At 41.2% G+C, this 27,592-nt stretch overlaps 1 protein-coding gene and 1 long non-coding RNA gene across 7 annotated transcripts; one reads left to right on the forward strand and one right to left on the reverse strand.

Annotated features, from left to right (window-relative positions):
• The first annotated feature begins 4,187 nt into the window (after window positions 1–4,187).
• asap2b (ArfGAP with SH3 domain, ankyrin repeat and PH domain 2b) lies at window positions 4,188–27,577 on the forward strand. 3 transcript variants are annotated; one of them, XM_046372442.1, is made up of 29 exons: window positions 4,188–4,692; window positions 6,919–6,991; window positions 8,424–8,569; window positions 8,697–8,771; window positions 9,880–9,929; window positions 10,466–10,595; window positions 10,734–10,819; window positions 11,076–11,151; window positions 11,365–11,451; window positions 12,673–12,776; window positions 14,511–14,580; window positions 14,763–14,867; window positions 15,394–15,478; window positions 15,575–15,623; window positions 15,714–15,880; window positions 17,571–17,704; window positions 19,210–19,304; window positions 19,404–19,593; window positions 19,758–19,843; window positions 21,557–21,672; window positions 21,902–21,969; window positions 22,044–22,151; window positions 22,224–22,449; window positions 22,759–22,866; window positions 23,237–23,549; window positions 23,981–24,039; window positions 25,315–25,379; window positions 26,142–26,261; window positions 26,378–27,577. In XM_046372442.1, the coding sequence occupies exons 1-29, from the start codon at window positions 4,567–4,569 to the stop codon at window positions 26,450–26,452; spliced, it is 3,192 nt and encodes a 1,063-aa protein (XP_046228398.1). In that variant the 5' UTR covers window positions 4,188–4,566; the 3' UTR covers window positions 26,453–27,577. The 3 variants fall into 3 exon arrangements, with proteins under 3 accessions (XP_046228398.1, XP_046228399.1, XP_046228400.1); XM_046372443.1 differs by having other exon boundaries at window positions 4,192–4,692; window positions 22,762–22,866; XM_046372444.1 differs by lacking the exon at window positions 14,763–14,867 and having other exon boundaries at window positions 4,193–4,692.
• On the reverse strand, window positions 8,569–13,789 carry LOC124050183. Of its 4 annotated transcripts, none has more exons than XR_006841578.1 (6): window positions 13,729–13,789; window positions 13,289–13,383; window positions 12,617–12,758; window positions 10,523–10,615; window positions 9,785–9,927; window positions 8,569–8,753 (listed from the first exon to the last, which is right to left on the reverse strand). It is a non-coding gene; the product is annotated as an uncharacterized LOC124050183 (long non-coding RNA). The 4 variants fall into 4 exon arrangements; XR_006841576.1 differs by having other exon boundaries at window positions 10,458–10,615; XR_006841577.1 differs by having other exon boundaries at window positions 10,523–10,739.
• Window positions 27,578–27,592: the final 15 nt, after the last annotated feature.

The raw sequence follows: 27,592 nt of genomic DNA on the forward strand, positions 1-27,592 counted from the left end.
GATAAGAACTTTATTGATCCCACAGTGGTGAAATTCACTTCTCATGGCAGTTCACTAAAAATATGATCAAAGAGCAAGTCTGAACTTTGGAATGAACAGAAGTAAAACATTAACAATATAAAACCTCATCAAAGGATCTTAGACCTCTGATCATGCAGTTTTAACTAGTGTATTTCATTTTGTAACAGCTTGAAAATGCACCAATATGCTTCTCAGTGCTCAAACCTTATTTCATCAATTTTGGATGAAAAATAATTTTTCTCCTGTTCATTCAAGAACTGGTGCTGCATTTCTTTTGTGTCACCATAAACTAAAACCTAACCTGAAGAAGAAGTTCCAGTGTGTGTTTGAGGAGATTGCTAAAGCAGGAAACCCAGCCCTCCTGAATCAGATCTACACAGAGCTTTACATTACAGAGGGAGAGTCTGCATGGTCTCAATGGTGAACATGAGGTCAGACAGATGGAAACAGCATCCAGGAAAACCACAAGACCAGAAACAACAATCAAACATGAAGACATCTTTAAAGCCTCGCCTAGAAGAGACGGGTCAATCAGAACAGTGATGACAAAGGGAGTGGCTGGCATTGGAAAAACAATCTTAACACAGAAGTTCACTCTGGACTGGGCTGAAGACAAAGCCAACAAGGATATCCACTTCACATTTCCATTTACTTTCAGATAGCTAAATGTGCTGAAAGAAAAAAGTACAGTTTGGAGGAACTTGTTCACCAAGCTGTAAAGAAGCAGGAATCTGCAGGTTTGAGAAGTTCCAGGTTGCGTTCATCTGGACTTCCACAACAATGAGATCCTGACTGATGAAGACATTCATCCCTTTCCATGTCCACTTCTCTTCTATCACTAATAGAGTATGTGGACTGTCCTGCTGACACTGTCCTCATACAGAGTCTACTCTGACACACTGATCCACCTCCACACCTTCAACACCACATTCACTGAACCTCTTTATCCTGGGGTTAGGTTGTTTAAAAACCAGCTGGGTTGAATTCTGGATGAGTTGTAGAAGTCTGATGGTACATAAGTCACAAGATGATCAGAGGCTGGACTGGAACCTGTGCCGAGTTTGAGGTGGGAAACGAATGTATCCTCCTGATGTTGTGGAGTGTGTAGCAGCAGGTCTTCACAGTGATGTTGACTGTGATGGACAGTTAGACATCCAGTGTTTCATCCAAGTTCACTGTAGTCCCTAAAATCGGGACACCACAGAGCCCTCCATAAAAATGGTGCGGTTGTGGACAAGAGATGCCTTCAGAATTCCTTTATTTATCCCTGAAGGGAAACTCTTGTTCTTCCCTGACAGTAATGAGCCCACAAGTTTCAGACTTTCAAGAATTTCCCTCCAGGGATTAATAAAGGAATTCTGATTCTGATTCTGATTCTGACACAGATTCTCTCCAAGTTACTTATTAAAATCAATAATATTGTATTTTGATAGCAGCCAAAAAAGTTTGCAAAACCACCAAGGTTAAAGAATATTCAAGATTATTTTCACAGAAAATGTTCAGCAGATGTTGATGTTGTTAGTCTGCTTAGCATGTGTATCCAAGAACACATAGAAATAATAGCAACCTCTTTATGAAAATAAGTCCTGTCTGGAAATTCAGGTGTTTGTATGAAGGTGAATTGCTACAAAAAATTAGCAAGTCAGATTTACTCTAATGACCAACATGGCTTATGCATTGAAATGTATCATGTTAATAGCTGTATTTACATCAGTGCCTTTTAATGTACATTTTGAAGTATTTTTTATTTTTTTTAAGTATTATGTAGTATTTTGCACAGAAAGGTTTATGTTTGCTTGAAGTGGTTCTCTAATTAAAGCACTTAATGTGAAATAAACACCTTTTCTGAACTGCTTTCTGCTGGCAATGTCCTTATCTTTTAAATCACTTCTCAAAACACACTTTTACAGACTGTTATGTGATGTTGTCTTTTTACTGTCCTGTTAAACTTATTGGTTTAAATTGTATATTTCCCATTATTTTTTTTGTTTTTTTATGTATTTTTATCTTAAACATCCTTCACCGTTTGTCTATTTATATGTACAATTTGTTGGTTTTGTTGTTAAAAACTTTTAAAGGGTGCTATATAAATAAAGTTATTATTATTGTCAAGTTTCTTTACAGTGTCATGGCCTCCCACACTTGAAAAAGGAAGGACTTGACCAGACTTCAGGATTTCACTCGTTATTTCCTTTATTCGAACCAGTACACAAGAAGTAGGGAAGGTGAAAAACCTATAGTCACAAACAAATAATTTAGATACATAAATATATAAAAAATATAATAAAATAAAATTCAGCATTTTCAATCAACCAAGGTATTTAATTAAGCATTGGAAAACAAAGTTCAGCACTCTAGAAACTTAATCTTTAATCAAACCATTTTTTTACCTTGTGCATTCGCTTGATTTATTTTATACAGAGATATAGTCGTGCATTTATCACGATTTTAACTAAATCCGTGAAAAACAACCAACTTTCATGCAAGCAAGTAAGTATTTTAGTTGATTTCACTATAGGTTTTAACCTTATTACTTTTAAACAGAACTACTTAAATATTTTAATGTGCATTTTAATAAAGCAAAATTCGCTGTATTTTAATTAATAATACTTACTTACTTTGTCTACTTAATCCAAGTAACTCCAACACGAACTTTTTAGCAAACTAATTTCAAAATAAGCAAGGTAAGTAACCCGAAGAAATGAAACAAAAGCGCAATTTACGCTTTCAGTCAGTACTACCGACTTTCACACTTTGGGCATAGAGTCCAATGACGAGCACGCTTACCGGTAGCCGCTCTTTGATAATGTCCTTTTCCCATGCGCTCAGACCTGTTTGTGACAGTGTGAGGGAGGAGATTCTTCTGCTTCTGCCGTCTCAGTTCTCTTTTTTTTCAAAATGGCCGGTGCGCCGCTTTTAATGTTCGAATGCGCGCTGCTGATTAGTCCGGATTGCATCCACCTGCTGAGACGCGCCGCAGAGCCACACGCTCGTCGTTACGTGCACGTTACGGCACGCACTCAGCCACACCTCCAGGCAGACAGCCGCAACAATTATTATTATTATAATTATTATTATTATTACTGTCCTCACAATCACTACCCTCAGTACATGGACCCAACTCGTGCTGTTCTTACAAACGATGTTGTAATACAAACTGTCCTCACACACAGTGAATAAGATCCCTCATGATGCAGCTGCAGGATCAGTTCCAACACTGAAAGCTGATCAAGTAAAATCAAGTGTCTCGTGTGACCTGGACTTTGAATTAGAAACTGTTTCATGGGTTGTTGGGTTTGATCTGGCTCATTCAGTATAATGATAGTGTGTTTGTGATAGCAGGAGATGTTCAGATATAACACAGCTCATTGAATATTTTAGTTAGCGTCATCTAGTGGACAGAGAGTAAAATCATCTGGGGTCTACTCATGCACTGTGCTTCAGTACAAATTTGAGATATTTTTACTTTACTTGAGTATTTTTATTTTTACAGCTTTATACTTGTACTCTCCTTCACCTCAGAGGTATGTATTCTTACTGCAGCTTCAGCTTGTGTCCAGATGTGTTGAATGTCTGTGATGAACTGAAGGGTGAAGATGAAAATCCTCCTCCTCCTTCAGCTGAATCAGCTCATTAAAAAGCCTCAGGGACAAAGCTGAAAACAGGCTGTTTGCGTGAGTTCAGGAACCTGCTTGGAGGTCCTGGTTCTCCCAGGACATCCGGACTCCAAACACATGAGTATCTGATAGAATCTGATGCTGTGCTGGAGATTAAAGTAGCCAACAGAAAGGAGCTCAGATGAGCTCCAACATCCAGCAGGAAGTTCAACCCAACCCCATTAAATGCGCCAACAGTGTCTGAAGTAACTACAACATATACAGGAATAATAATGATCTAATAATATAATGAGCCCAGAGAGGTTCATTGTATACACTGATAACTTTTACTTTTGATAACTTATGTATATTTTGATGATAATAGTTACATACTTTTAGATCGTAACGTTTTCGATGCAGCATGTTTTCTCATAGTGAAGTATTTACACAGTTTTCTATACCACTGAGTATAAGTGGCTCAGAATTGTACTAATTGCAGTATTTGAGTAAATGTAATGTTTATTTTGAAAGTCAGAAACTTGCTGTAGCTCGCAGTCATCGTGACTTTGTGGTCTCCTGAAATAGCAGCAGAGTGAGAGCTCTGTCCGCTGCGCCTCTCTGTGTCTCCGCCCTGCCCGCTGCGGCTTCCTCAGGTGGTGTTGGAGGGCGGATTGACGGTGTTCTTCAGGCCTGCACGCTGCGGGACTGATAATGGGACAGAAAGCACAGAGCTTGACCCGGAGTTTAATTCAGATCTAATCCCACACTTTGGCTATGAGCAGCAGCGGGTACCGGACTGTGGATTAGGAGGCGGTGGCTGTTTCTGACTCTGTAGAGTACTATAGAGTACTGTCGTGACTCAGTCCAGGTGTGGCTGTCGTACCTCAGGCTGACTGCGGGTTGACTGCGCATTCTCCAGGATTGGACACATTCGGACAATTTATTCAACATGCCGGAGCTGATTACTGTAACGGAGTTCGTCGAGGAGACGAATGAGGACTACAAAGCTCCAACCACGTCCAGCTTCACCACTCGGATGTCCCACTGCAGGAACGCAGTGGCAGCTCTGGAGGAGGTGGGAACGCGCGCCCGTGCGCACACACACACACACAAACACGCAGTTTCATAAAACATGACCCAGAAAATTGAGCTGTTGTTGTTACTCTTTATGTTCGCACTTCCTCTGATGGAAACTCAGTGATCAATACTTTTGTTTTCGGGGTATTTAAGATGTCAGACTTTGTCTCAGATAACAACACATTTTTAAACAGTGTGTTTGTGTCGAAACGAATGCATAGTGAGTCTCACATTTTCAGGCAGTAAAAGGCGACAGATTTGGCTGTTTTTCACTGAAAAGAGGAACAGACTCACTTCCTCATGGCGAAACAGTCGAATCCTCTCAACATTTTGTAAGAGTTCCGAGCTGCTTCTTTCTTTTGAGATGGTGATGATGGTGCATGTACAGAAGTGAACTGAACTGCAGTCAAAGGTCGCCTGCTGAAGAGCTGCACGGTGAACTTTTAAGCATTGTAAGCCAGTACCACTGACATATTCGTACTACAGCTAAGACTATCATTACCTCCTACTATACTACAACTACTTTGACTGCTTTGATTTTTAAATCTCAAATGCTCCCTCTTTTGGTTGCTTTTATGTTCTATGCAGGAATTTTTCTAAAATGACAATTTACACACTCACACAGCAGTCATTTTTCTCCATCAGCAGGCTGTTGATGTCCATAACTGCAGAGACTCTACTGCCTTTTTTCATTGTTTTCTCAGAATTTCCCTGCAGCATTCGGGTGTTGTGGGGTCTTTGGGAGGATTTTAACAATTTTCAATTTTCCATGGGGAAATTGACGTTTCTGAAGTGGTTTACAAGAGACCTGAGATAAAAACTCTTGAGTGCTTTTATTCACACATGACTCAAAACAGAGGCACAGTTGGAGAAAATACCAGCTGAGGAACTGTACCTCCTCAAGGGGTTTTCAGGGTCCCAGTTTCCAGCAGATGTGGGAATATTTTCAGGAACTTTGTGTGATCCTCTCACATTGACAAATAATCTGAAGCTAAACTAAATTGTAATTAATTAACTTAATTGTATTTGACTGCTGTTTTGAGACAAAGTATGCTGTAATTAAGTCTAAATCATTTTCCCCAGGTGCTTGATTGGTTGACATCCTGTGTATATTTACTATGCCAGCAATATATGCTGTACTTTAAAGGTCATTTTCAGTCAATTTAACTTGAATTTCAAGTCTGTATTACCTACAAAAAGTGTTTCTAAATCCAGTATGATGTCACTTCAATGTGTCTTGTTATGTACAGCACATAGTTACACTACAGTAAATACTGCAGTGCTACAGTATCAGCATGTCCAAAATTAAACAGAACGAGTGTTTTGAATTAAAATAATTTTTTTCAAATCCTCACTTATTTTTATTTTGAATGATTATTTTATAATCACGGCTGGTTTGTGCAAAGCACTCATCTGCACAACATGTTGCATGCTGGGATGTCCCGCCCAGCATGCCCAGGGCGATGACAGAGCCTCACCGGTCTGATCAAGTCCCAACAAGACCCCATCTTCACCCTGTCTCTCCTGCTTCAGCTTTCTGTAGTGGTTCTAATGGATCCTGCGGTTATCACTCCTCCACCTCTTTTTCCTTCCATCTCTAGCCTTTCAGCCTTTTCCTTCATCTCCTCTCCCCTCTTTTCAGGATTAAAGCTCTTCTTGTCTTGTCCCAACATGTCAGACTGATCAGTGTGATCGTTTGCAGACTTTAATATAATAAAAGTAAGCAGATGAGAACATGTGACTTTGATTTTCTGAGAAAACGTTTTGGGGCATTTTGAAGTAGGAACTAACATTTCGATCCATGAATTGTTTAGTTGCTAGATGTCAGGTTTTCAGGGGCTCTTGTACTTTTCATGTGTTCCAAAGTGGATGAAGGTTTGCTTAGATGTTTTGGGTTCACAGATCACAGTAACCCTGCAGTCCGCATTGTATTTATATTAGTGCAAAATTCTTAATGGGGTGGAAATATTCCAGCTAAATATAAATTGAACTTGACACATTTATTGCAATTTGTTGAGATATATTTAACTAGCACATGGTTTTGTTTGATTTATTTTGTTAAAGCATCAGAGGGAGTAAAAGAATATCCACCTTATATGTGTCAGTCCCCTCAGACTGAGTGAAGAAGACAGAAAACAGATTAAATTCAGAAGCTGCTTTGGACCTCAGTCAAATCAGTCATCAGGTTTTACACTGTCCAGCTGTCCTTACTGTGTCTCTTCAGGCTCTGGACATTGACAGATCAGTTCTCTACAAGCTCAAGAAGTCTGTGAAGGCCATGAATACATCCGGTCTGGGTGAGTGACACGGTTTCCCCTCAGTTTGACCAAAACTACCACAAAGTTACTTCCTGTCTGCTCACACACAAACTTTTGCTTTGTGAGTGATCTACAGAACCAAAATAAAAACCATGCAAACATTATACTTTCTGCATGCATGATGGGAAATGTAGTTGCAAAACATCAAGCATATTTACAAGATACAAGATAGATACAAGATAGGTTTATTTGTCACATACACAATCATACATGGTACAATGTGCAGTGAAATTCTTTGTGTCCCTGCTACCAAAAAATAGGTAAATAAAAAATTTTAATTTAAAGAAAAAAATTATAAAATTAAAATTAAATTTAAAAAAAGTGAAAATGTGCATTATTTACATGAGTGGTATTTATTTATTCCAGAAAGAAAATTTTAAAAAGAATAACAATAACCCATGAAGATTGTTGGTATTTTTTTTAGTACTAAGGCTCAAACTGTCCCATCAGCATATTTCCTTTAGATGCAGACACAAGCCTTTAAATACTTGGCTGAATGTAATGTGTGAAAGGTTTAAATATCCAGGAAGAGGACTCATCAGAAAACCTGTTCCTTTAACTTCACCTAGCAGAAATCATTCATTGGTTGGATGGTTTCAATCATTGAAACCATCCTTTAAACATCTGGAAAATGGTCTGTTGGCAACATTGGTGAAACCAGCTGGTGGTGTCAGTGTGGTGGGTCTGTGATCAGACAGGTGGAGTCTCACCTCCAAACATTCCTGTCATACCACTCTCATGTCCCAGCATGCCGAGGGAGAGATGCCGTCTGTCTACTGCCACAGAGAAAAAAGAGACTAAGTCATACGGTGAAAACCAGTTCTACTTCAAACTGATTCTAAACAAAGTAATGACAAGCCACATTGACCCTGAGACCCACAGCAAATAAACTGCCAATATAAACAAAAGTAACACCATGAGAACATGATGAACGTGACAATTCAGTCCACGCCACAAAACATGACGATTCAGTTGTAATGACTCAGTGACATTTTATGTACATGTAGTTTACATCTAATTAAAATAAACAGTGAGGAAACTGATTTCTTTTCCAAGGAAAAAAAGAAAAAGGAAGTAAAATTATAACCTGGCAAATTTAGGGATGTCTTTTTTGTTTGTTTTTTTCCTTAATTTATAATTCATTTTAATCTTAAATCAATTAATACATTTGTGATGTTTTTTATTCATGATTTTAATAGTTTATTATAATTAAATTATATTAAACACCATAATTAATCTGGTGGCACTCAACAGACTCTTCAAATGATTTTTTTCTCTTTAAAATATTATCAAATATTGTTTATGAATATAAATTTTTTGCAAAGTACTTCATATTAAAAGCATTAAATATCAAACAAGTCAAAATTTATTGTACTGAATATTCAATTTGCTGAACCTTTCTGTGTCTCAGCTCATGTGGACAATGAGGAGCAGTTTGTCCAGGCCATGGAGAAATTCGGAGACAACTTTGTCTGCAGGCAGGATGCCGACGTTGGCTCTGCCTTCCTCAGGTTTGCTGTTTTCACCAAAGAGTTGACGGCACTCTTCAAAAACCTGGTGAGGAATCCAAATGTTAAATTCAAATTTTGAATGCTGCTGGGATAACTGGAATCTGTCCATTTGAGGCTTTTCTTCTCTGAGCTGTGGAGGTTTGTGTCCATGTTGTGAACTTTCCTGTCAACAGATGCAGAACATGAACAACATCATCACGTTCCCTCTGGACAGTCTGTTGAAGGGAGACCTGAAAGGCGTGAAAGGGGTCAGTGTTCAGTTTCCTCTATCAGTCCGAAAGCTCAGTTAGTCTCCGTTACAAAATAAAGAGTTTACTTTATGGCAGGACTGCAGCTGATCATTGTTTTCATTCATGTTTTAGCTCATGAATATTTTCTGCATGAATTGTTTGATCTTTAAAATGTCAGAAAATAAAGAGAAATACAATTGCCCCGAGGGCTCAGTGCACTGCATTTAAAGTACATGTATGCAATGAGACAAAATAGTAGTACCACTGCTAAAAAATCTTTCACAAGTGAAAAGAGAAACTCCGAGAACAGCAGAACTGAGTTAAACAGCATTTTGCCTAAATGGAATAAACTAATGTTGTAACTTTATTTCACTTTAAACACTCTGATGTCATAATTCAGATTTAAATCACTTTTTAGTGTTTTTGTTTTTATGTTTTTGTCTCTTGTCAAATTGATGGAGACATTTTCCACCATATTAAATCTGACATTTTCCGATGTCTAAAAAAAAAAAAGAAAAAAAAATCTGTTTACTGTCAGAAGACTAAGAAAAGTAGCACATACGAATGAGAAGCTGAAATTTTTTTTAAGTTGAAAAATTAAACAGTTCCTGGTTTAGCTCTAACCAGGTTTGCATGCATAAGACAAGATAAGATGAGACTTTAAGAGATAAGAGATAATCCTTTTTTTTTTGTAATTTCCCAATAATGGGACTAATAAAAGGATTAAAAGACTTTGTTGATTCCTGAGGGAAAATATGATACATCAGTGAACATCTAAAACAATGTGATACTTCAAATATGCCACCTGATGAAGCTTCAGTATCTGAAAATCATCCGGAGTGGAAGTCAATATTTTGACCTTTGTAGTGATTCATGCTGCTCTTTTTATAACCAACTACAACTACAGTTAAGTGATGGAATTTATGTGCTTTAACACCAAACAAAAAGAATAAAAGTTTGCATTGGTGGTTTTATCAGTAAAAAGACCCTCACTCTCATTATCGTCTTGAAATGTTTCCTGAGTGCCTTACAGGTCAAAGTTCTCTCTGCCTCGGTTTGTCTCTGTGAATCAGTGCTGTGATGTGATTGGTCCCAATTAATCATGTGATGGGTCTTCCTCCTTCAGGATCTGAAGAAGCCATTCGACAAATCCTGGAGGGATTATGAAACCAAGCTGTAAGAGCAAAAGCAAGAAATCTTGAGTTCCTCTGCTACTGAAAAGTCTTCATTCCAAATAAATCAAACAACAGTCAAACAAGAAAAATGAGTTAACAAGTTAACTTCTGTCATTTTTAATAAAGTTAGTGGAAAATCTCCAGCGCTAACATCCAGTAATTACACTTCATCCTGAGAATCAGTAAGGATTTCTCTTCATTTCTAAATTATAATATGATAAACTTTAATCATTATTACAGTGATTTACTTGTTGATATAATAAAGTAACTAAATCTGTGAGACAAACGTAGTCAATTAGAAAGTACAATATTTGACTGTGATGTAGTGGAGAAGAAGTATAAAATACAATAGAATGGAAAGGCTCAAGTGCCTCCAAATAGTACTTCAGTAAAGTACTTGAGTGAATGTACTCTGTTTGCTTTGCACTACTGATTTGTGTTACATACATACTTACATACTTGAGTGTGAACATTTTATTCAGAATTGGTATTCAGAATGTATTCTGGAGCTTTTGACTCGGCCTTTGACCTCTCCAGAGCGAAGATCGAGAAGGAGAAGAGGGAACACGCCAAGCAGCACGGGATGATTCGCACCGAGTTCAGTGGAGGAGAGATTGCCGAGGAGATGGAGAAGGAGAGACGACTCTTCCAGCTGCAGATGTGTGAGGTGAGCTCTCTTGGATTAGTCTGAAATCAAGATGAGTTTAAGCTGAAGTTGTGGGGGCTTAAACAGAAGAAAATGAGTCGAAAGGTTGGAGGCTTGCAGAAAGTGACTCATTTTCTCATCTCTCGTTTCTCTCTGCAGTATCTCCTAAAAGTGAACGAGATCAAAGTCAAGAAAGGCGTTGATTTTCTCCAGAACCTCATCAAATATTTCCACGCTCAGCTCAAGTATGTCAAACATGTTTACATCAGTCAAGAATCAGTCATTACTGATTATCTGCACAAAATAATCATCAATCAGTTCAGACAGTGAGCTATTTCTTGGTGTTGAGTTTCCTTCAGCAGTAATAATTTATTTTGCATTTAAAGATTTGTTACTTATATTGATCTGTATTTATTTTTGATGCATATTTTTTGTCATTTTGCACAGTTTTCTGCATGATCAGTGATATTGTTAATAACATTTCTTTCTGTTTTTGGGCAGTTTTTTCCAGGACGGACTGAAGGCTGTGGAGAGTCTGAAACCCTCTGTTGAGAAACTGGCTACAGACCTGACAACGGTGAGGACAGAGAGAAGCTATCAACAAGGGATCATGGAGAGGAATTAAAGGGCCATTTCATCCAAAATGTCTCTGCTTGCTTCATTTTTTTTTAAAGTCATAGTCAAATGAAAATAGGAAAATACACCATAATGTCTGAAACACTGTGACAGCAGCCATCAGTAATGTGTATAATTTATATTAAATATGCATCTCTTCTTCTGTGGTATTCAGATTAAACAGACTCAGGATGGGGAGAGGAAACAGCTGACTCAACTCCGAGACATCCTGAAAGCTTCACTGCAGTCTGAGAACAAAGAGGTTGGAAAGAGTTTTTACTCAATAGCTTCACTGTTGAAACAAAAAAAGTGTTGTCTCCGTCATCCTTTAGTCGTCTGATCTGTTTGACTGACAGCTGAGGCAGTTGTCATGAGGGGCAATGAGACACGACATGATGTTAATCAAAAAGTCATGATCATAATCAAATCAAAAAGTCAAATCATAAAGTGGATCATGACTTAGTTCTAAATTATTCTATTTCACATCTGAATTCTTCTCAGACTTTTATCAGAGGTTTGTTTTAGGTTCAGAGAGTATTGCTGAGCCTCTAAATTCAGACAGTGAACGTGTTAAATACATGTGAAATACTGTACTGGTATATCGTTTGTACCCCTATAACTGGTAGTTTTACAATAAACATAGTGAGGTAAAAGGTACAACATTTCCCTCTGAGATGGAGTCGAGGAGGAACACGAAGTAGCGTTAGGCCTGCATTGCCTCCCTTTCTTTCTCTCTCTGTATCTTTCTGCAGGTTTCTCTCCATCCAGATCTACATGTTGAACTGCATCCTCTGACAAACCCAGTGACAAACCCAGTGTCTGCTGTCAGCATCTGCCCATGTCGTTCTTCTAAGTAGTGATATTATAACTAACTGAAACAACATATCAGTTTAAAACAAATACATACAATACCATAGTCTTCAGAATTCCAATTATAACAACCTGTCCTTTTCTTTCTCTCACTCTCTCTCTTTCATCCTCTCTGTCCTGTCTACCTCTCCCCCCCCCCCCCCCCCCCCCCCCCCCCCCCCCTCACCCAGCCAACTGTCAAGATAACAGGATAGTTCTCCCTTGTCCTGTTAAAAGCGAGTTTTTCCTTGCTACTGTCTGTTTGCTCGAGGGTTCAGGCTCTGGGTCTCTGTAAAGCATCTAGAGACAATTTTGATTGTATAAGGTGCTATATAAATAAATTGAATTGAATGACATGACCTTGACAACAAATTGATGCCAGCTAATCTGTGTGTAGCTGACAGCCAGCTGGGAATCTGTCTGATTGGCCAGTTGGTGTAAATGTCATATGTACTTAGGTCTCCACCTGAGATGATGCATGCAAAGAAAATGATTTTCTCCTCTTTCACGTAGTTTTTATGAAGTGTTTGTGATGCTAAGTACCATAGAACAGAAGTACTCAAATACTCAAAACTTACTGATGTAGAGTCTTGTCCTGTCGTCGTAACTCCCACCCCCTCTTCTGGTTCGTCAGGATGCTCAGGCCAAACAGAATGCAGGTTACAGCCTCCATCAGCTGCAGGGGAACAAGGCTCACGGCACCGAGCGCTCCGGAGTCCTCTACAAGAAGAGTGAGGGGTGAGTGAACTCCATGCATGACATTTTCACAGGAAAAATACTTCCTTCAGAGCTTTGACATCAACATCTAGCATGTAGGAGGCAGATTTCGTCACACTGCTGCTGGTGTTGTTAAGAATAACACAATGCAGCTTTTATGTGCATCGATTTTCATTTCTGCTTCCATATGTATGAAAGCAGTTAGCACAGAATGCTAACTAATCTAATAGCTAATACTAATCTGAGCTAATAGTAATTACTAGGTTGTTAGTATTCTGTGACTCTCCAACAAATCAGCCTTTTGCCAGGTAACAGCTGCACGGACATGAGTTTACTTCAGTGTGACTAGTTGGGCTGGTGGTCCAGCACTTCGATCCAGTGAGATCCCTCCAAATTTCAGTTCAGTTCAATTTATTTATATTGTGTCAATAAAAATTATCTCAAGACACTTTCTAAATAGAGCAGGTCTAGACCAAACTCTTTAATTTAGTTTTTAGTACAGAGAGACCCAGTATTTCCCCACAAGCAAACACCTGGCAACAGTGGAGAGGAAAAACTGCCTTTTAGAAGGGAGAAACTTCGGAGCAGACCCCTAGACGGCTCTAGGTGGGCGGCCATCTGCCTTGACCTGTTGACAGACATAATGGTCAGCAGAAGATTAAACTCAGTCTGTTGGGAGACCCCATGACTTTTCGTCGTGCTCCAACAACAAATCAAATGTTCCATTTTGTCAGGCTCGGAAGTAAACACAGGAAGTAAAAAACTACTATGAACAAAAAAAATCACTCTAAGCAGAGGATAACTATCTATGAAAACAAACAGACATAGAACTAAAAATCACTCCATCGGAGGAAGAAAAAACCTAAGAACAAAAACAGACACTACTCTATGGCTAAATCCTAATCTATGAACTCTACAACAAAAAATCACTCTGGAACAGAGGCAAGAATAGAACGCGGCACAAGGTACATACAAAGACTATAGCTGCTTGAACGAGCGCTGGCGTGATCGTTGACAGACGAAACACACTGGCACAAGACAAGGGAAACGCAGACTATTTAAACACATGAGTCTAATGGGAACCAGGTGGAAACAATCGGGTGATTGGGAAGACAATCAGACTGGAGACATGAGGAAGGGCAAGTGACCTGAAACGAGAGGAGAGTTACTTTTCAAAATAAAACAGGAAGTGACGAGACATAAAACCAAGACAAGACAATACCTCACCGCGGTGTGACACATTTGTTTTTAAAACCGACTGAATGAGTCAGTGGATGGCACGATGGTGCAGTGGTTAGCACTGTCCTCACTTCTAGAGGGTTCCAAGTTCAATTCCCAGTCTGGGCCCTTCTGTATTGAGTTTACATGTTCTCCCTGTGCCTGCATGGGTTTTCTCCAGGTTCTCTGGCTTCCTCCCACAGTCCCAAAAACATGCAGGTCAATTGCTCTACTTTGCCCGAGGTGTGAGTGTGTGTGGTTGTCTGTCTTTGTGTGTCAGCCCTGCAATTGACTGGCGATCAGTCCAGGGTGAACCCACCTCTTGCCCGTAAAGGCGGTACCAGCACCCCCACCCCCCATCCCTGTGAACCTGACAGATAAGCAGTAACATGGTTGGATGGATGAATGAGACAGCATGGCTCAGATGTATCTGAGGTGTGTCATGTTGAAGAACTTCATGGACTGCTAATGGAGTTGTTGAATTTATCAGAAATTGTACAAAAAGATCAACAGAGCAATATGTGTTCTCTTCTTCAGACTGAGAAAAGTGTGGCAGAAGAGAAAGTGCTCTGTGAGGAACGGTTTTCTGACCATCTGCCATGGCACGGTAAGATGCCAGAGCTCTTATTGGTTCACCTGCATGAGAAGCTCCACCCTCCTGTCTGCATGTCCATCAGCCAGTAAAGAGGGTTTTATTTTTATTTAAATAGGGAAAACCCAAGATAGTTTATTTTTAATTAGTTTCTTATTTGTTTTCCTTATTTTTGTTCCTTCTTTTTATTTTTTAAGTTTTTACTTGAAGAGTCAAACGGCCAATCAGGACAGAACATGCAGCAGAGGAAGAGAAAAAGGAGGAGAAGGAAGAGCATAAGGAAAAGGATGACAGAGAGAAGGGTGGGAACAGGACGAGTTTGAATTCAAATATGACACTGATAGATGGATGGACTGGGGGTGGTCACTAATTGATTTTAATCACTGAATTATTTCTGTTATTTGATATAATGGATTTTCACAAGCTATTAACAGCAGTCAGTATCTGCAGCGAGCGGCAGGTTTAAGATAAAGTTTCAGTTTCCATGACGAGCAACTTTGATTGTGATGTGGGTCCTTTAGTGGAGAGATTCTGTCTGAACAACTAGAGGTATCCACGGTCCACTGAGAATCAGGAGGATCACCAAACATAGTACAATTCATCATGAGGGAACATGAATGTCAAACTCCATAAGAATCCATCCTGCAGTTGTTGAGACCAAACTACAAGTGAACCTGTGGTTAGACTGGTAACAGTAGATACAGATCCAGAATCCACAGAAGATGGTTTATTTCATCCTATCTTTTTGATGTATTTGAAGTTGAACACTCAGGACATTCATCCTGTCCTACTCTTGTCTCACCTTCCATCTTGCTTCATGTCTCTCAGGGTAACAGACCTCCAGCAAAACTGAACCTGCTCACCTGCCAGGTCAAGAAGAATCCTGACGAGAAAAGCTTCGACCTGTTCGCACGTAAGCAGCAGACATGCCTGCCTGTTAAAATAACACATTACTTAGACACTGCGTCATTCTTGTCTAAAAATGTCTAATTTCGTATGTTTCCCCCAGATGATCGGACATATCACTTCCAAGCTGAGGATGAAGTCGAGTGTCAGATGTGAGGAGCAGAAAGTTTGACTGACCGTCAGTTGTCTGCCTCGTCTGTGACCTCCTTTTAAACGTGCAATCTAATCTGATGTTTTTCCAGCTGGGTGTCGGTGCTGCAGAACAGCAAGGAGGAGGCGTTGAACAAAGCCTTTAAAGGCGACCAGAACGAAGGAGAGAACAACATCGTGCAGGAGTTGACCAAAGCCATCGTAGGGGAGGTGAAGAGGATGAGCGGCAATGATGGCTGCTGTGACTGTGGAGCTCCTGGTCAGTAAGACTACAAGTACAACTACTACTAATATTACTCATACTGCTACTGCTGCTGCTGCTACTGTTACTGCTGTTGCTACTGCTGCAGCTGCTACTACTGATACTACTGCTGTGACTGGGAGCCCCCTGCCCAGTAATAGTGATTCTGTTCCTGTACTATGACTGCTATTGTTAGTATGATTGCTGCTGTTGCTGTTGCCTGTACTGCTGTGGTTGCTTTTAATGTCACTACTGCTACAGTCGATGCTTCCAGTTCTGCTCCTATCATTTTTACAAGTATATAAGGATACAAAGAGTTTTTATTGTCATTACAACTATGTATGCATAGTACATAGATCAATGAAACAATGTTCCTCCAGGATGTTACATAAAGTACAGACACATAGAGTACAAATATTGAGTATAAAAAGTAATAATTAAAAACTAAAACTAAAAAAGCACAAAAATACATCCACTTGAGAGAGACAGTGCAAATACATGTTCATTTTGACTGCTTTTGATTTTACCATTTAAATTTCAGCTTAAAAAAGGTTTACCTTGCCTTGCCTGTAAATTGTAAATCTCAAAAACTATGTACAAATTTAACAAACTACAAGTTATTTACAATTATTTACCTTAAAATGCAGTAAATGTCTCAGGCAAAGACGGGCCAGCCTGTCCCTCGACTCAGGATCAGAATCAGAATCAGAATTCCTTTGTTTATCCCTGAGGGGAAATTCTTTAAAATCCAGGGGGTTAATGTCTGCTGTGGAGGGGAGAGAGACGAGATGGTCAGCTGTCCTCACTATACGCTGCAGGGAGTTGCGGTCCTGGATGGCATAGTTCCCAAACCAGGCAGTGATGCAGCTGCTCAATAGTCCCTCTGTAGAAGGTTGTCAGGATGGGGTGTGGAAGATAAGCTTTCCTCAGCCTTTTGAGGAAGCAGAGGTGCTGTTGGGCTCTCCTAGTGATGGAGCTAGTGTTGAGGGACCAGGTGAGGTTCTCTGCCAGATGAACACCAAGGAACTTAGTGCTCTTGATGATCTCTTGATGATGGCATCATCTGTGGAGCAATTGGGACAATACGCAAACTGTTGGGGGTCGAGTGAGGGTGGCAGCAGGGTCTTGAAATGTCTCATGACGAGCCTCTTGAAGCACTTCATAATGATGAGTGTGAGAGCAATGTGATCGTAGGCATTGGCATGGGGACGATGGTAGTGGATTTGAAGCATGTGGGAATGATGGCACTGCTGAGGGAGGTGTTGAAGATGTCAGTGAAGACATCTGCTAGCTGGTCTCCACATCCCCCTAGAATGTTGTCTGGTCCAGCAGCCTTCCGGGAGATAACCCTGCATAGAGTTCTTCTCACACACCCACAGCTGTGGAAAGATGGAGCACCTGGTCATTGGGTGGAGGGGTGGTTTCCCTCGCCGTCATGTCGTTCTGTGTCTCAAACCATGCATAGAAGTGGTCCAGCGCATCCTGAAGGGAGGCATCATTGTCACAGGCAGGTGGAGTCATCCTGTAGTTAGCGATGGCATGGATGAATTGCCACACGCACCAAGGGAAAAGGTTTCCTTTTGCTGGAAAAGGAGACAGGACTGATAAATAATTTGATTGTGTTTCATCACCGGGTGAACAGTGACATCTAAATATTTCCATGACGTGGATGATAAAAAATAAAAGCACCACATTCTCATCCTGTCAGCTCCCACCTGGCTGTCCACCAATCTTGGAGTGCTGATCTGTATTGAGTGCTCAGGGATCCACCGGGAGATGGGAGTCCACTACTCCAGGATCCAGAGTCTGGACCTGGATGTCCTGGGAACCTCCGAGCTGCTGGTGAGTCCACTTCACTGTCTGTTTATTTTACGTGTGGTTTTTTTAGCTGTGTTTTTGTCCTGTTGATTGGGATACGAAAGTTAAATGCTATGTTAAATGCTAAATGTCTAATCTGTTTACTCTTATTGAGTCCTACCCTTCTACACTGCTCACAAAAATTAAGGGAACACTTAAACAACACAATGTAACTTCAAGTCAATCACACTTCTGTAAAATCAACCTGTCCAGTTGGGAAGCAACACTCATTGCGAATCAATTTCACCTGCTGTTGTGCAAATGGAATAGACAACAGGTGGAAATGAGAGGCAATTAGCAAGACACCCCCTATAAAGGAGTGGCTCTGCAGGTGGTGACCACAGACCATTTCTCTGTTCTCATCCTTTCTGGCTGATGTTTTGGGTACTTTTGCATTTTGTCAGTGCTCTCATCTCTAGAGGTAGCATGGGGCAGTGTCTACAACCCAGAGAAGCTGCTCAGGTAGTGCAACTCGTCCAGGATGGCAAAGCAGGACTGCTACCTCCTCCTTTGTGCAAGGAGGAGCAGGAGGACCACTGCCAGAGCCCTGCAAAATGGCCTCCAGTAGGCCACTAATATGCATGTTTCTGCTCAAACTGTCAGACTCCATGAGAGTGGTATAAGGGCCCAACATCCACAAGTGGGGCTTGTGCTTACAGCCCAACACCGTGCAGGGCAATTGGCATTTGCCAGAGAACACCAAGATTGCCAGATTTCGCCACTGGCATCCTGTGCTCATCACGAATGAGAGCAGGTTCAAACTGAGCAAATGTGACAGACCCAAGACCCAGACCCACTGTGAGACCATATGCTGGTGCGGTGGGACCTGGATTCCTTCTGATGCATGACAATGCTAGGCCTCGTGTGGCTGAAATGTGTCAGCAGTTCGTGCATGATGAAGACATTGGTGCTGTGGACTGGCCTGCCTGTTTCCCAGATCTGAATCCAATCGAGCACATCTGGGACATCACGTCTCGCTCCATCCACCAACGCCATGTTGCACCACAGACTGTCCAAGAGTTGACTGATGCTTTAATCCAGGTCTGGATAGGAGATCCCTCAGGAGAACATCCGCTGCATCATCAGGCACATGCCCAGGCGTTGTAGGGAGGTCATACAGGCACATGGGGGCCACACACACTACTGAGGCTCATTTTGACTTATCTTGAGGAATTTCCACTCAAGCTGGATAAGCCTGTAGTGTGATTTTCCACTTTTATTCTTAGTATGATTCCAAATCCGGACCTCCATGGGAAAATAATTTTGATTTACATTGATCATTTTTATGTTATTTTGTACTCAACGTATTCCACTATGTAATGAATAAAGATTTTCAACTGGAATATTTCATTCATTGAGATCTAGGATGTGTTATTTTAGTATTCCCTTTATTTTTTTGAGCAGTGTATTAGATTAATTAAAAGTCTGTTGTTCAGTATGAACATTAAAGGTCAGGAAGGAGCAGCACCTGACTTGATGATGTGTTTCAGTTGGCAAAGAACGTGGGAAATGCCAGCTTCAATGAGATAATGGAGGCCGAGCTGTCAGCACAGGACATTACAAAACCTGATCCAACCAGTGACATGTGAGTGACAGTCAGGCTGATGTGTTCTGAGAACAGCAGTCATGGAGAAGGAAGGAAACTGAAGCTGACAAACTTGCTGTGTCTCTGAGTTGTTTTTAGGCACACGAGGAAAGACTTCATCACAGCAAAGTACACAGAGAAGCGTTTTGCTCAGCGGCTTTGTGCAGATGCTGCATCCAGACTGCATGTTCTGTATGAGGCCGTGAGGAACAGAGACATCCTGTCTCTGATCCAGGTCTACGCTGAGGGGGTGGACCTGATGGAGGCCAGCCCACAACCCAATGAACACGTACGACTACGTGATTACTTCTGTCGGAACAACAGTTGGTCCAACTGATTCCACAAGCTGAATCTGTTTAGTTTTAAAAAATGTAATCAGTTTTTATAATGAGGTTTCCCCTCGGTGCATATGAGCAAGTACACTGAAGATCTGAGTGTGTTTGTTTCTGTCAGGAACCTGGAGAGACGGTGCTGCACCTGGCAGTCCGTATGGGTGACAGAAACTCCCTCCACATCGTCGACTTCCTTGCCCAAAACAGGTAACCACCGCTGTCTGAAGAGAGCCGCAACTACCCACCGATTTATTTGTCAGCTTAATCAATTAATCAAGACTACGATTAATAAATTATTTGATCCAACAGATTTCAGAAAAAAGCCCAAGTTGACATCTTCAAATGTCTTATTTTGTCTTAAACCCCAAAGATACACCAAAAAGCTGACACAGGACACCAGAAGATGGTTAACTGCTTCATAATAACCAATTATCAATTTTTTCTGATTAATTCTGTGAATCATCTAACCCTACTAATCAATTAATTGTTTCAGCTCTAGTCAGTGGTTATTTTACTTATGGTTTGTGGATTGCTTTATATGTTGAGAAACCACTAAAGCATGTTGGCGTAATTAAGAAAACCTGCTGGAACAAGGACTTTTTCCTGTAGCTGCTGAGAACACATCTGTGCTAATCAGTCAGAATTTGTCTCTGAGCTTCTTTTTGTTTTCCCTGCACTTTTCATTCTTTAAAGTTATTGAAGAGGAAAAAAAGCTCTCAGCTAGCTACCCCGCTAACTGTATACTAACAATAGAACAATAGATTCCTCTGGGGCAGTGGATCAGCGGTTAGGGTGTTGGACCCGTAACCGGTGGATCGCTGGTTCGATTCCCCGTCCCGGTGTCCATGGCTGAGGTACCCTTGAGCAAGGTACCTAACCCCCACTGCTCCCTGGGCGCTGCACGCGGTCGTCCACTGCCCTGGGTTTGCTGTGTGTGTGTGCACTTCACTTGGGTGGGTTAAATGCAGAGCACAAATTTCGTTGGAGTGAGTTCCCTCCAATGACAAAATATGTCACTTTCATCTTTCAACTCTGATGAGATGGCATTGTTTGGTCAAAGGTGCAAATTTACATTATTGACATTAACTATCTAATACATATTAAACAGAGTTGAATTGCTTAATGATTGCCTGCAGTAATTCCATCATACTGATTTTGAACTGATTTTAGAACAACATTGATGCTGTGCGAGTCGTATGTACACTATATAAACAAAAGTTTTGGGCCAGCTGACCATCACACCAACAGGGACTTTAATGACGTCTCATTGTAAACACACAGACAGCTTTGCAGCTCTAACAGCTTCCACTCTTCTGTGAAGGCTTTCCACAACATGTTGGAGTGTTTCTGTGGGAATTTGTGCCCATTCATGCAGTAGAGCATTTGTGAGGTCACACACTGATGTTGGACCAAAAGGCCTGGCTCACAATCTCCGTTCCAGTTCATCCCAAAAGTGTTGGATGGGGTTGAGGTCAGGACTCTGTGTTGGCCAGTCAAGTTCTTCCACACCAAACTCATCCAACCATGTCTTTATGGAGCTTTACTTTGTGCACTGGGGCACAGTCATGCTGGAATAGAAAAGGGCCTTCAACAAATTGCCACAAAGTTGGAAGCATGGCATTGTCTAAAATGTCTTGGTATGCTGAAACTAGGTGATTTATGTGATTCATGCTTTACTTTTGACTTCATTTTAATGTATTTAATTCAATGTGTGCTTGAGTGATGTATGTATATGAAGGATTTTCATACCCACCAGTCTGTTTGACTTGACATGCTCAGCTGTTCCATCTACAGGCAGAGAGAGCAGCAGCAGCAGCTGCAGTTTAAGCCCTGGCCACAGCCAGCCTGACTGCACTGTGGTTATAGAGAATACAGAGGGTGTCCTCACATATATAGTAACACCGGTGTGTTGTGTATCAGTGTTAACCTGGACAAGCAAACCGCCAGAGGAAGCACAGCACTGCATTACTGCTGTCTGACGGACAACAGCGAGTGTCTCAAACTGCTGCTGAGAGGAAAAGCTTCAGTGTCCATCAGTAAGAACGCAAACAGATGACATGAACTCAAAATTTCTGTTGGGTTAGGGTTAGGGTTAGCTAACCCTATATCAGCACATCCAACAGTTAACCAGTTTTACATTTTTTACATTGATTGACAAAATCTAAGAATAGAAAAGTTGTTCACCCAGCAGTTGAGTTTTTTTTAGTCTTGTTTCTAATTCTCTCAGCTTTCAGTGAAATTCCTCAAGTGAATTTGTCTCCACAGCAAACGAAGCTGGAGAGACACCTCTGGACATTGCCAAACGTCTCCGGCACTCTCAGTGTGAAGAACTGGTAGGACTCTCTTGAAGAACTATGGAGATGGAGAGGCATTCATTCAAGTTGTATTAAAAACATATTTGTTTCAGTTGAATCAGGCTCAAACTGGAAAGTTTAATGTCCACGTTCATGTGGAGTATGAGTGGCGTCTCCGGAACGAGGACCTGGATGAGAGTGAGGATGAGATGGAGGACAAGGTCAGCTGGTTTTATGTTAGACACCTTATGGAGTTGTTGAGTTTAGGATATGTAACAGTTTGTGTTCTGCAGCCCATACCTAACCGCCGTGAGGACCGTCCCATCAGCTGCTTTGTGCCGGGCAGCGGCCCCAACCTGGCAGCGTTGGCCCGGGATGCCGCCTGCCTGGTGAGGGACAAACAGAGGCCTCAGGTCCCCAGTATGATGATCAGCAATGAGACCTACGGCACCATGCTGGACCTCAACCTGCCACCACCGGGACCAACACCGCCACTGCCCCCCAGAGTACCCAGCAGAGGTCAGAGTCTGATGGGGGGTTATTGGGTTGTAGTTTCAGCATATTTGGAACCCAGAGTGGATTTAAATTTAAGTTAAGTGGAGCTCAGATGAGACAGTAAACATAACACGTGTATGTCAGCATAATCATTGTGAGCAGGTTAGCTTGCTGATGTTGGCATGTTAGCTCAAAGTACTGCTACAGTTAGTCTGGATGACTAAAATTATTGTTTTTAGAAGCTACATAATCTAGCAGTGATCAGTGTAACAGCTGATTTTTCCTTGTTTTACTGTTTTCCACTCAGAAATGTTGACTTGTTATGTTTCCCAGCAGGGTTAGGACAGAGTAAGCCTATTGCCATGGAAACGGTAGGAAGACAGCGGTCATCATCTGACCCACCCAATCCTCACACCCCCGACAGGAACTCCTCCATGTATGGTGAGTGTCACTTCCTGTCAAAATAAAAAGAAACTTCCGGAGTGGGACAGCATCAACGCTTTAAAGAGCAGCAGGATCACACTCTTTAGCTTGTGATTGGTCATTTTTTCCAGCAGCCAATCACAAGTCTTGTTCAGATGTTGTTTCTGTCTGATCTGATGATTTACACACTGAATTCCTCCACAGTCCACTGAGACTTGGATAAGAAGCACACGATTTGATTTTTAATTACTTTTATTTGTGATTTTTGCATATTTTATATGAACTTTATATTACCAAATATATTTAGTATTATGTTTCATGTCACTTCTTGAAATACATATTAAAAATGTTTTTCTAATTAAACTTCATCTTGCTCTTCCTCTCCCAGTGCTCCCACCAGCTCCTCCTCCTCCTCCAGCGAACAAGCGGTCCAGCATGTTGGACACCAAGGCCCTGTCGGCCCGGAACACCCCCCTCCCTCCTCTACCTTCCACACCTGCGGCAGGACTCCTATCAGTCATCCCAATACCTCCAGTCCCACCACCGCCCACCATCCCACCACCACTACACTTCAAAGCACCGTCCCTCCCTCCACCAGTCCCCAGTCACCAAACCAGCAGACCACCATTACTCCCAGGACCACCAGGACCTCCAGGACCCCCAGGACCCAAGTCTCCCAAATCTCCCAAATCTCCCACCGGGTATGTACTGGCCTGTACTAGTCTGGCTGTAGTGGACTGCACTGGACCATATCAGACTGTACTGGACTGTACTGGGCCATATTGGTCTGTAGTGGACTGCACTGTACTGTACCGGACCATACTGGGGGCTGTAGTGTAGTACTGGAGTACTGGACTGTGGAGCAGATCATACTGGAGTGGACTATACTGGTTTGGGCTTGTTAGTGTATGATCTTTGCTGTTCAGTGCTGGTCTGGCTTGGTTGGCGGTACTGGCCTTCAGTCCTGCTGATTTCTCTTTCTACTGGTTGGTCTTAACTTTACAGTGATATCCTGTACTGGTGAGCAGAAGTTTTCACCAACTGTTACCACTCAGGACTGGTCTGAACTGTTTGTAATGGATGTACATTAAGTACATCTGTCACCAGCTGATTTTGTTTTGTGTGATTTCAGATCCGAGGAACAACCTCCACAGGGACCTCCTGTCAGGAGTGCATCTGTGAGCAGACGAGGTACTTTTCTTTTCTTTTCCTTTTTTTTTTCTCTTAAAGTTACTTTATTACTCCCAAGCTGGGAAATGACTTCTCTGCATTTAACCCATCACTGATTGAAACACACACACATGCAACATGCAGTGAAACACACAGTAGTGGGCTGCATCAAGCGCCCGGGGAGCATATATATGTTTATCCTATTTTTATACTCCTCACTTTTCACCTTTCTTGGTAGGGAATACTGCATGTGCAATGTCTGTAAGAACAATTCTGATTCTGATTATTGGGGGTTAAGTACCTTGCTCAAGGGCACATCAGCTGACTAAGGAGGGTGGGGACATTATCACTCCACCACACTCAAATTTTTCCTGCCCATCCAGTGGGGGAATCGAACCAGCGACCTTCCAATCACAAGCCACTTCTCCAACCTCTAGGCCACGGCTGCACTTGAACACCCAGACAGATCCTGGACCTGCAAGGATGCCTATTGACATCATGGATAAAGGAATTCTGATTCTGACATCCCCTAACATCTCTACTCCCAGTTATCATCCTCTCAAAGTCTCTCTGTAGCTTAAAATATGGATTTGCACATTTAAATTTCAGGACCAAAATTTATAATGGATGATATGAACATGTAGGATGTATTAGAACTGTGAAGGCGTTAGATATGACATCTGATAACGGAACAGAAACACCACTAATCTAATACAGAACATGGTAACTTTTATTAAATTCAAACATATCGTTGGTCTTCTTGGAGTCAAAGATCAACACCCACAATGTGAATGGTTCAGTAAAGCATCAAAATTGATAAAGAACAGACAGCTATTCAGTCAGTATTCTCCAAATGAGGGTTATGGTTCAGGTGAGGGAAGAAGGTGAATGCAGAAGAAAGTTGTGATTAAACATAATGTGAATTAAACTTTAAAACTTTACCTTGTCAGTGAAAATTTCTGGCATGTCAGATATATTTTCATCAGCTACAATGAAGACAGCAACTCCCATGATCCACGCTTCACCATGTCATCAATCTGCACCTTTGGTTTTACTAACAGTAGAAATTATGTGTGTGTGTATAAAGATGGCCCACCTAAAACGACAAGAACTATCTTTGGGATTAATGTGCTTTTTAGTTTGGCCCATCTTCTAACATACAGGGGGAGGGGTTTATGAGCTGTACTGCAGACAGCCACAAGGGGCAATCAAGATGTGTGGGCTTCACTCTTGCAGAGCTCTCATGTCATTTGTCTTCATATAATGATATCATGATGTCATGTGTTTTCTCCATAGGGTCAAAGTCCAAATCTCCACAAAGTCCATCTCCTCCAACACCCAAACCCAGAAACACCTTCTCTGTAAGTCCTCAGACACAACAGCAACAACACAGTCAACATGGAAATAACACAGTCAACGTAGAGTAACACACAATTAGCAAGTAGTCAACATGGAATAACACGCAAAGGTGGATTTAAGGGGATGACCTACTGAAAGTTGTTGCTGTGGCTCAACCCAGTGCAACTCAAACATTACATTCAACATCTCTTCACAGAAATTACAAATTGGTATAAATCTTTTCAGTTCAGTTATGTGGTTTGGTTGAATTTACTGTCATTTAACTCCAAAAATGTTGTGATCCATTTTGACTTGTACTCAACTGGAAATGGTCCATAAACATCATCTTCATTGATTTTTGTAAATATCTGTTACATCCTGAATGTGATGCCAGCAACATGTTTCAATCCAGTTGTGGCAACAACAAACTAGGAGGGTTTGGACCTGTCCACAGGTAAACTGGTTCAGTAGTAACAGGTGAGAGGATCATGTATGAGGGGATGGGTATGCGACTGTATACAGGAAGTCTCTACATGGGCTTAAGAACACGTCAGAAAACTACTGTCAGTTCTTCTGTAAATGCATGTACAAAATGAAAATCATTAAATATTAAAATATATTAAAGTGAACACTTGCTTTAAGGTTAGGCTGAGATTAGAATTAGGTTAGGGTAAGGTTTATTGTTATGGTCAGGTGGTGGTTAACCCTCCAGGAAATGAATGGAAGTCTATGTAATGTCCCCAAAAGTGATGGAAACATGACTCTGTGTTTGTGTGTGTGTGTAGAAGCAGAAGCCTCAGAGAGTGAAGGCCATCTATGACTGTTCAGCTGATAATCCAGATGAGCTCACATTCTCTGAGGGGGAGGTGATCGTGGTTGAGGGGGAGGAGGACAGTGATTGGTGGGTAAGTGATAAGCAGGAAGTACATCATCACACCCCTCTGACCACATACACAGCATCACAGTTGACTTCCTGGGCTTGCGTTTGCACTGAGCCATCATCTCCCTCTCTGTATTTTAGCTTGGTCACATCGAAGGAGAGCCGAGCAGACGAGGGATGTTTCCTGTCACCTTTGTTCACTTCATTACAGACTGACGTCAGGTTTGAGCGGAGTTAATTCACGCGTGTCTGTTCCTCACCTGTCCACCAACACGAAAGAATCTAAGTGGAGACATTAAAGACAAAGACTGAAAGTGATCGTCCAGGAATCTGCAACATCAACTGAAACAAATACCAAAGCATCTTTTAGTTCCACTAATGGCTTCATTCAGTTTGCTGTATATTTAAAATGTATGAGCTGTACCTTTTACCCATGCCTCATTCAGACTCACAGAACATGAATTCAGGTGTCAAACTGAATTTAAGGGGAATTTGACTAAAATTAATTAAAAAAAATAATCCAGAAGAATCTTAAATTTAAATATTTAGTTGAAACATTACAGACATTACAACATCATATAAACGTTCCCTCTGTACAGCTGAGGTCTGTTGCTGTCGTGTTTTCACTGTGTCTTTCCTGCTTCAACATCTCAACAACCTCGTGCACTAAATATTTTTCCCAGTTTGATATGGAAGAACTTGACTGGTCTGAGCTCAGCCCCATCAAACAGCTCCAGGATGAACTGGATGAATCCCATCTGTGAGCCACAGCTGATCAGCGCAGGACGTCACCGACGCTGTGGAGCCTGAACGTGTGCGGCAGCTTCAACAACGTTATTGAGCACAGAGTCACATACTGTTACATACATACTTTTGTCCATATTGTGTATATAATATTAGATGATGGGAGAAGCTCTCAGTGTTGCTGGTATGAAACAAGTGACTCCAGTCCAAAGAGGCAACGACTTTGATCTGCATGTTCCGTTTCTGTAATTTGTAACGTGCTAAAAAAAATTTTTCTTAACATTTTTGGCTGGAGGGAAACTCACAGTACATGAGAGAAAGCTTAAATCTGAGCGTCCACTGATTTTAATGTTAAACTCTGTTATTTTGTCATAATGCTCACCAGAAATTACTCATTTACCACACAGGAAATGTGTGTTAGGCTTTTTTAATGAAGCATCTGATTCGATGATGATTTCCTTCTTTTTCCATCTCTGCTGTCTTAATTCTTCCCTTCACTTTTTATTCATTCCTTCCCCTTTCTCCTCCAGAGCTCGTCTTCAAAGGTCAGTTTGACCAATGATCCAAATCATTAAAGAAGCTTTGCCTCATTCATGACTTGCTGTTTTATTT

The sequence above is a fragment of the Scatophagus argus genome, chromosome 19 (genome assembly GCF_020382885.2).
Source record: "Scatophagus argus isolate fScaArg1 chromosome 19, fScaArg1.pri, whole genome shotgun sequence".
NCBI classification, from domain to species: Eukaryota; Metazoa; Chordata; class Actinopteri; family Scatophagidae; genus Scatophagus; species Scatophagus argus.

Bases quoted from the DNA above. Each gene is read 5' to 3' on its own strand.
- asap2b (XM_046372442.1), top strand. From the start codon at position 4,567: ATGCCGGAGCTGATTACTGTAACGGAGTTCGTCGAGGAGACGAATGAG. The intron at 11,152-11,364 runs GTGAGGACAGAG...TGTGGTATTCAG, and splicing joins TGGCTACAGACCTGACAACG to ATTAAACAGACTCAGGATGG. The intron at 25,380-26,141 runs GTAAGTCCTCAG...GTGTGTGTGTAG, and splicing joins AACCCAGAAACACCTTCTCT to AAGCAGAAGCCTCAGAGAGT.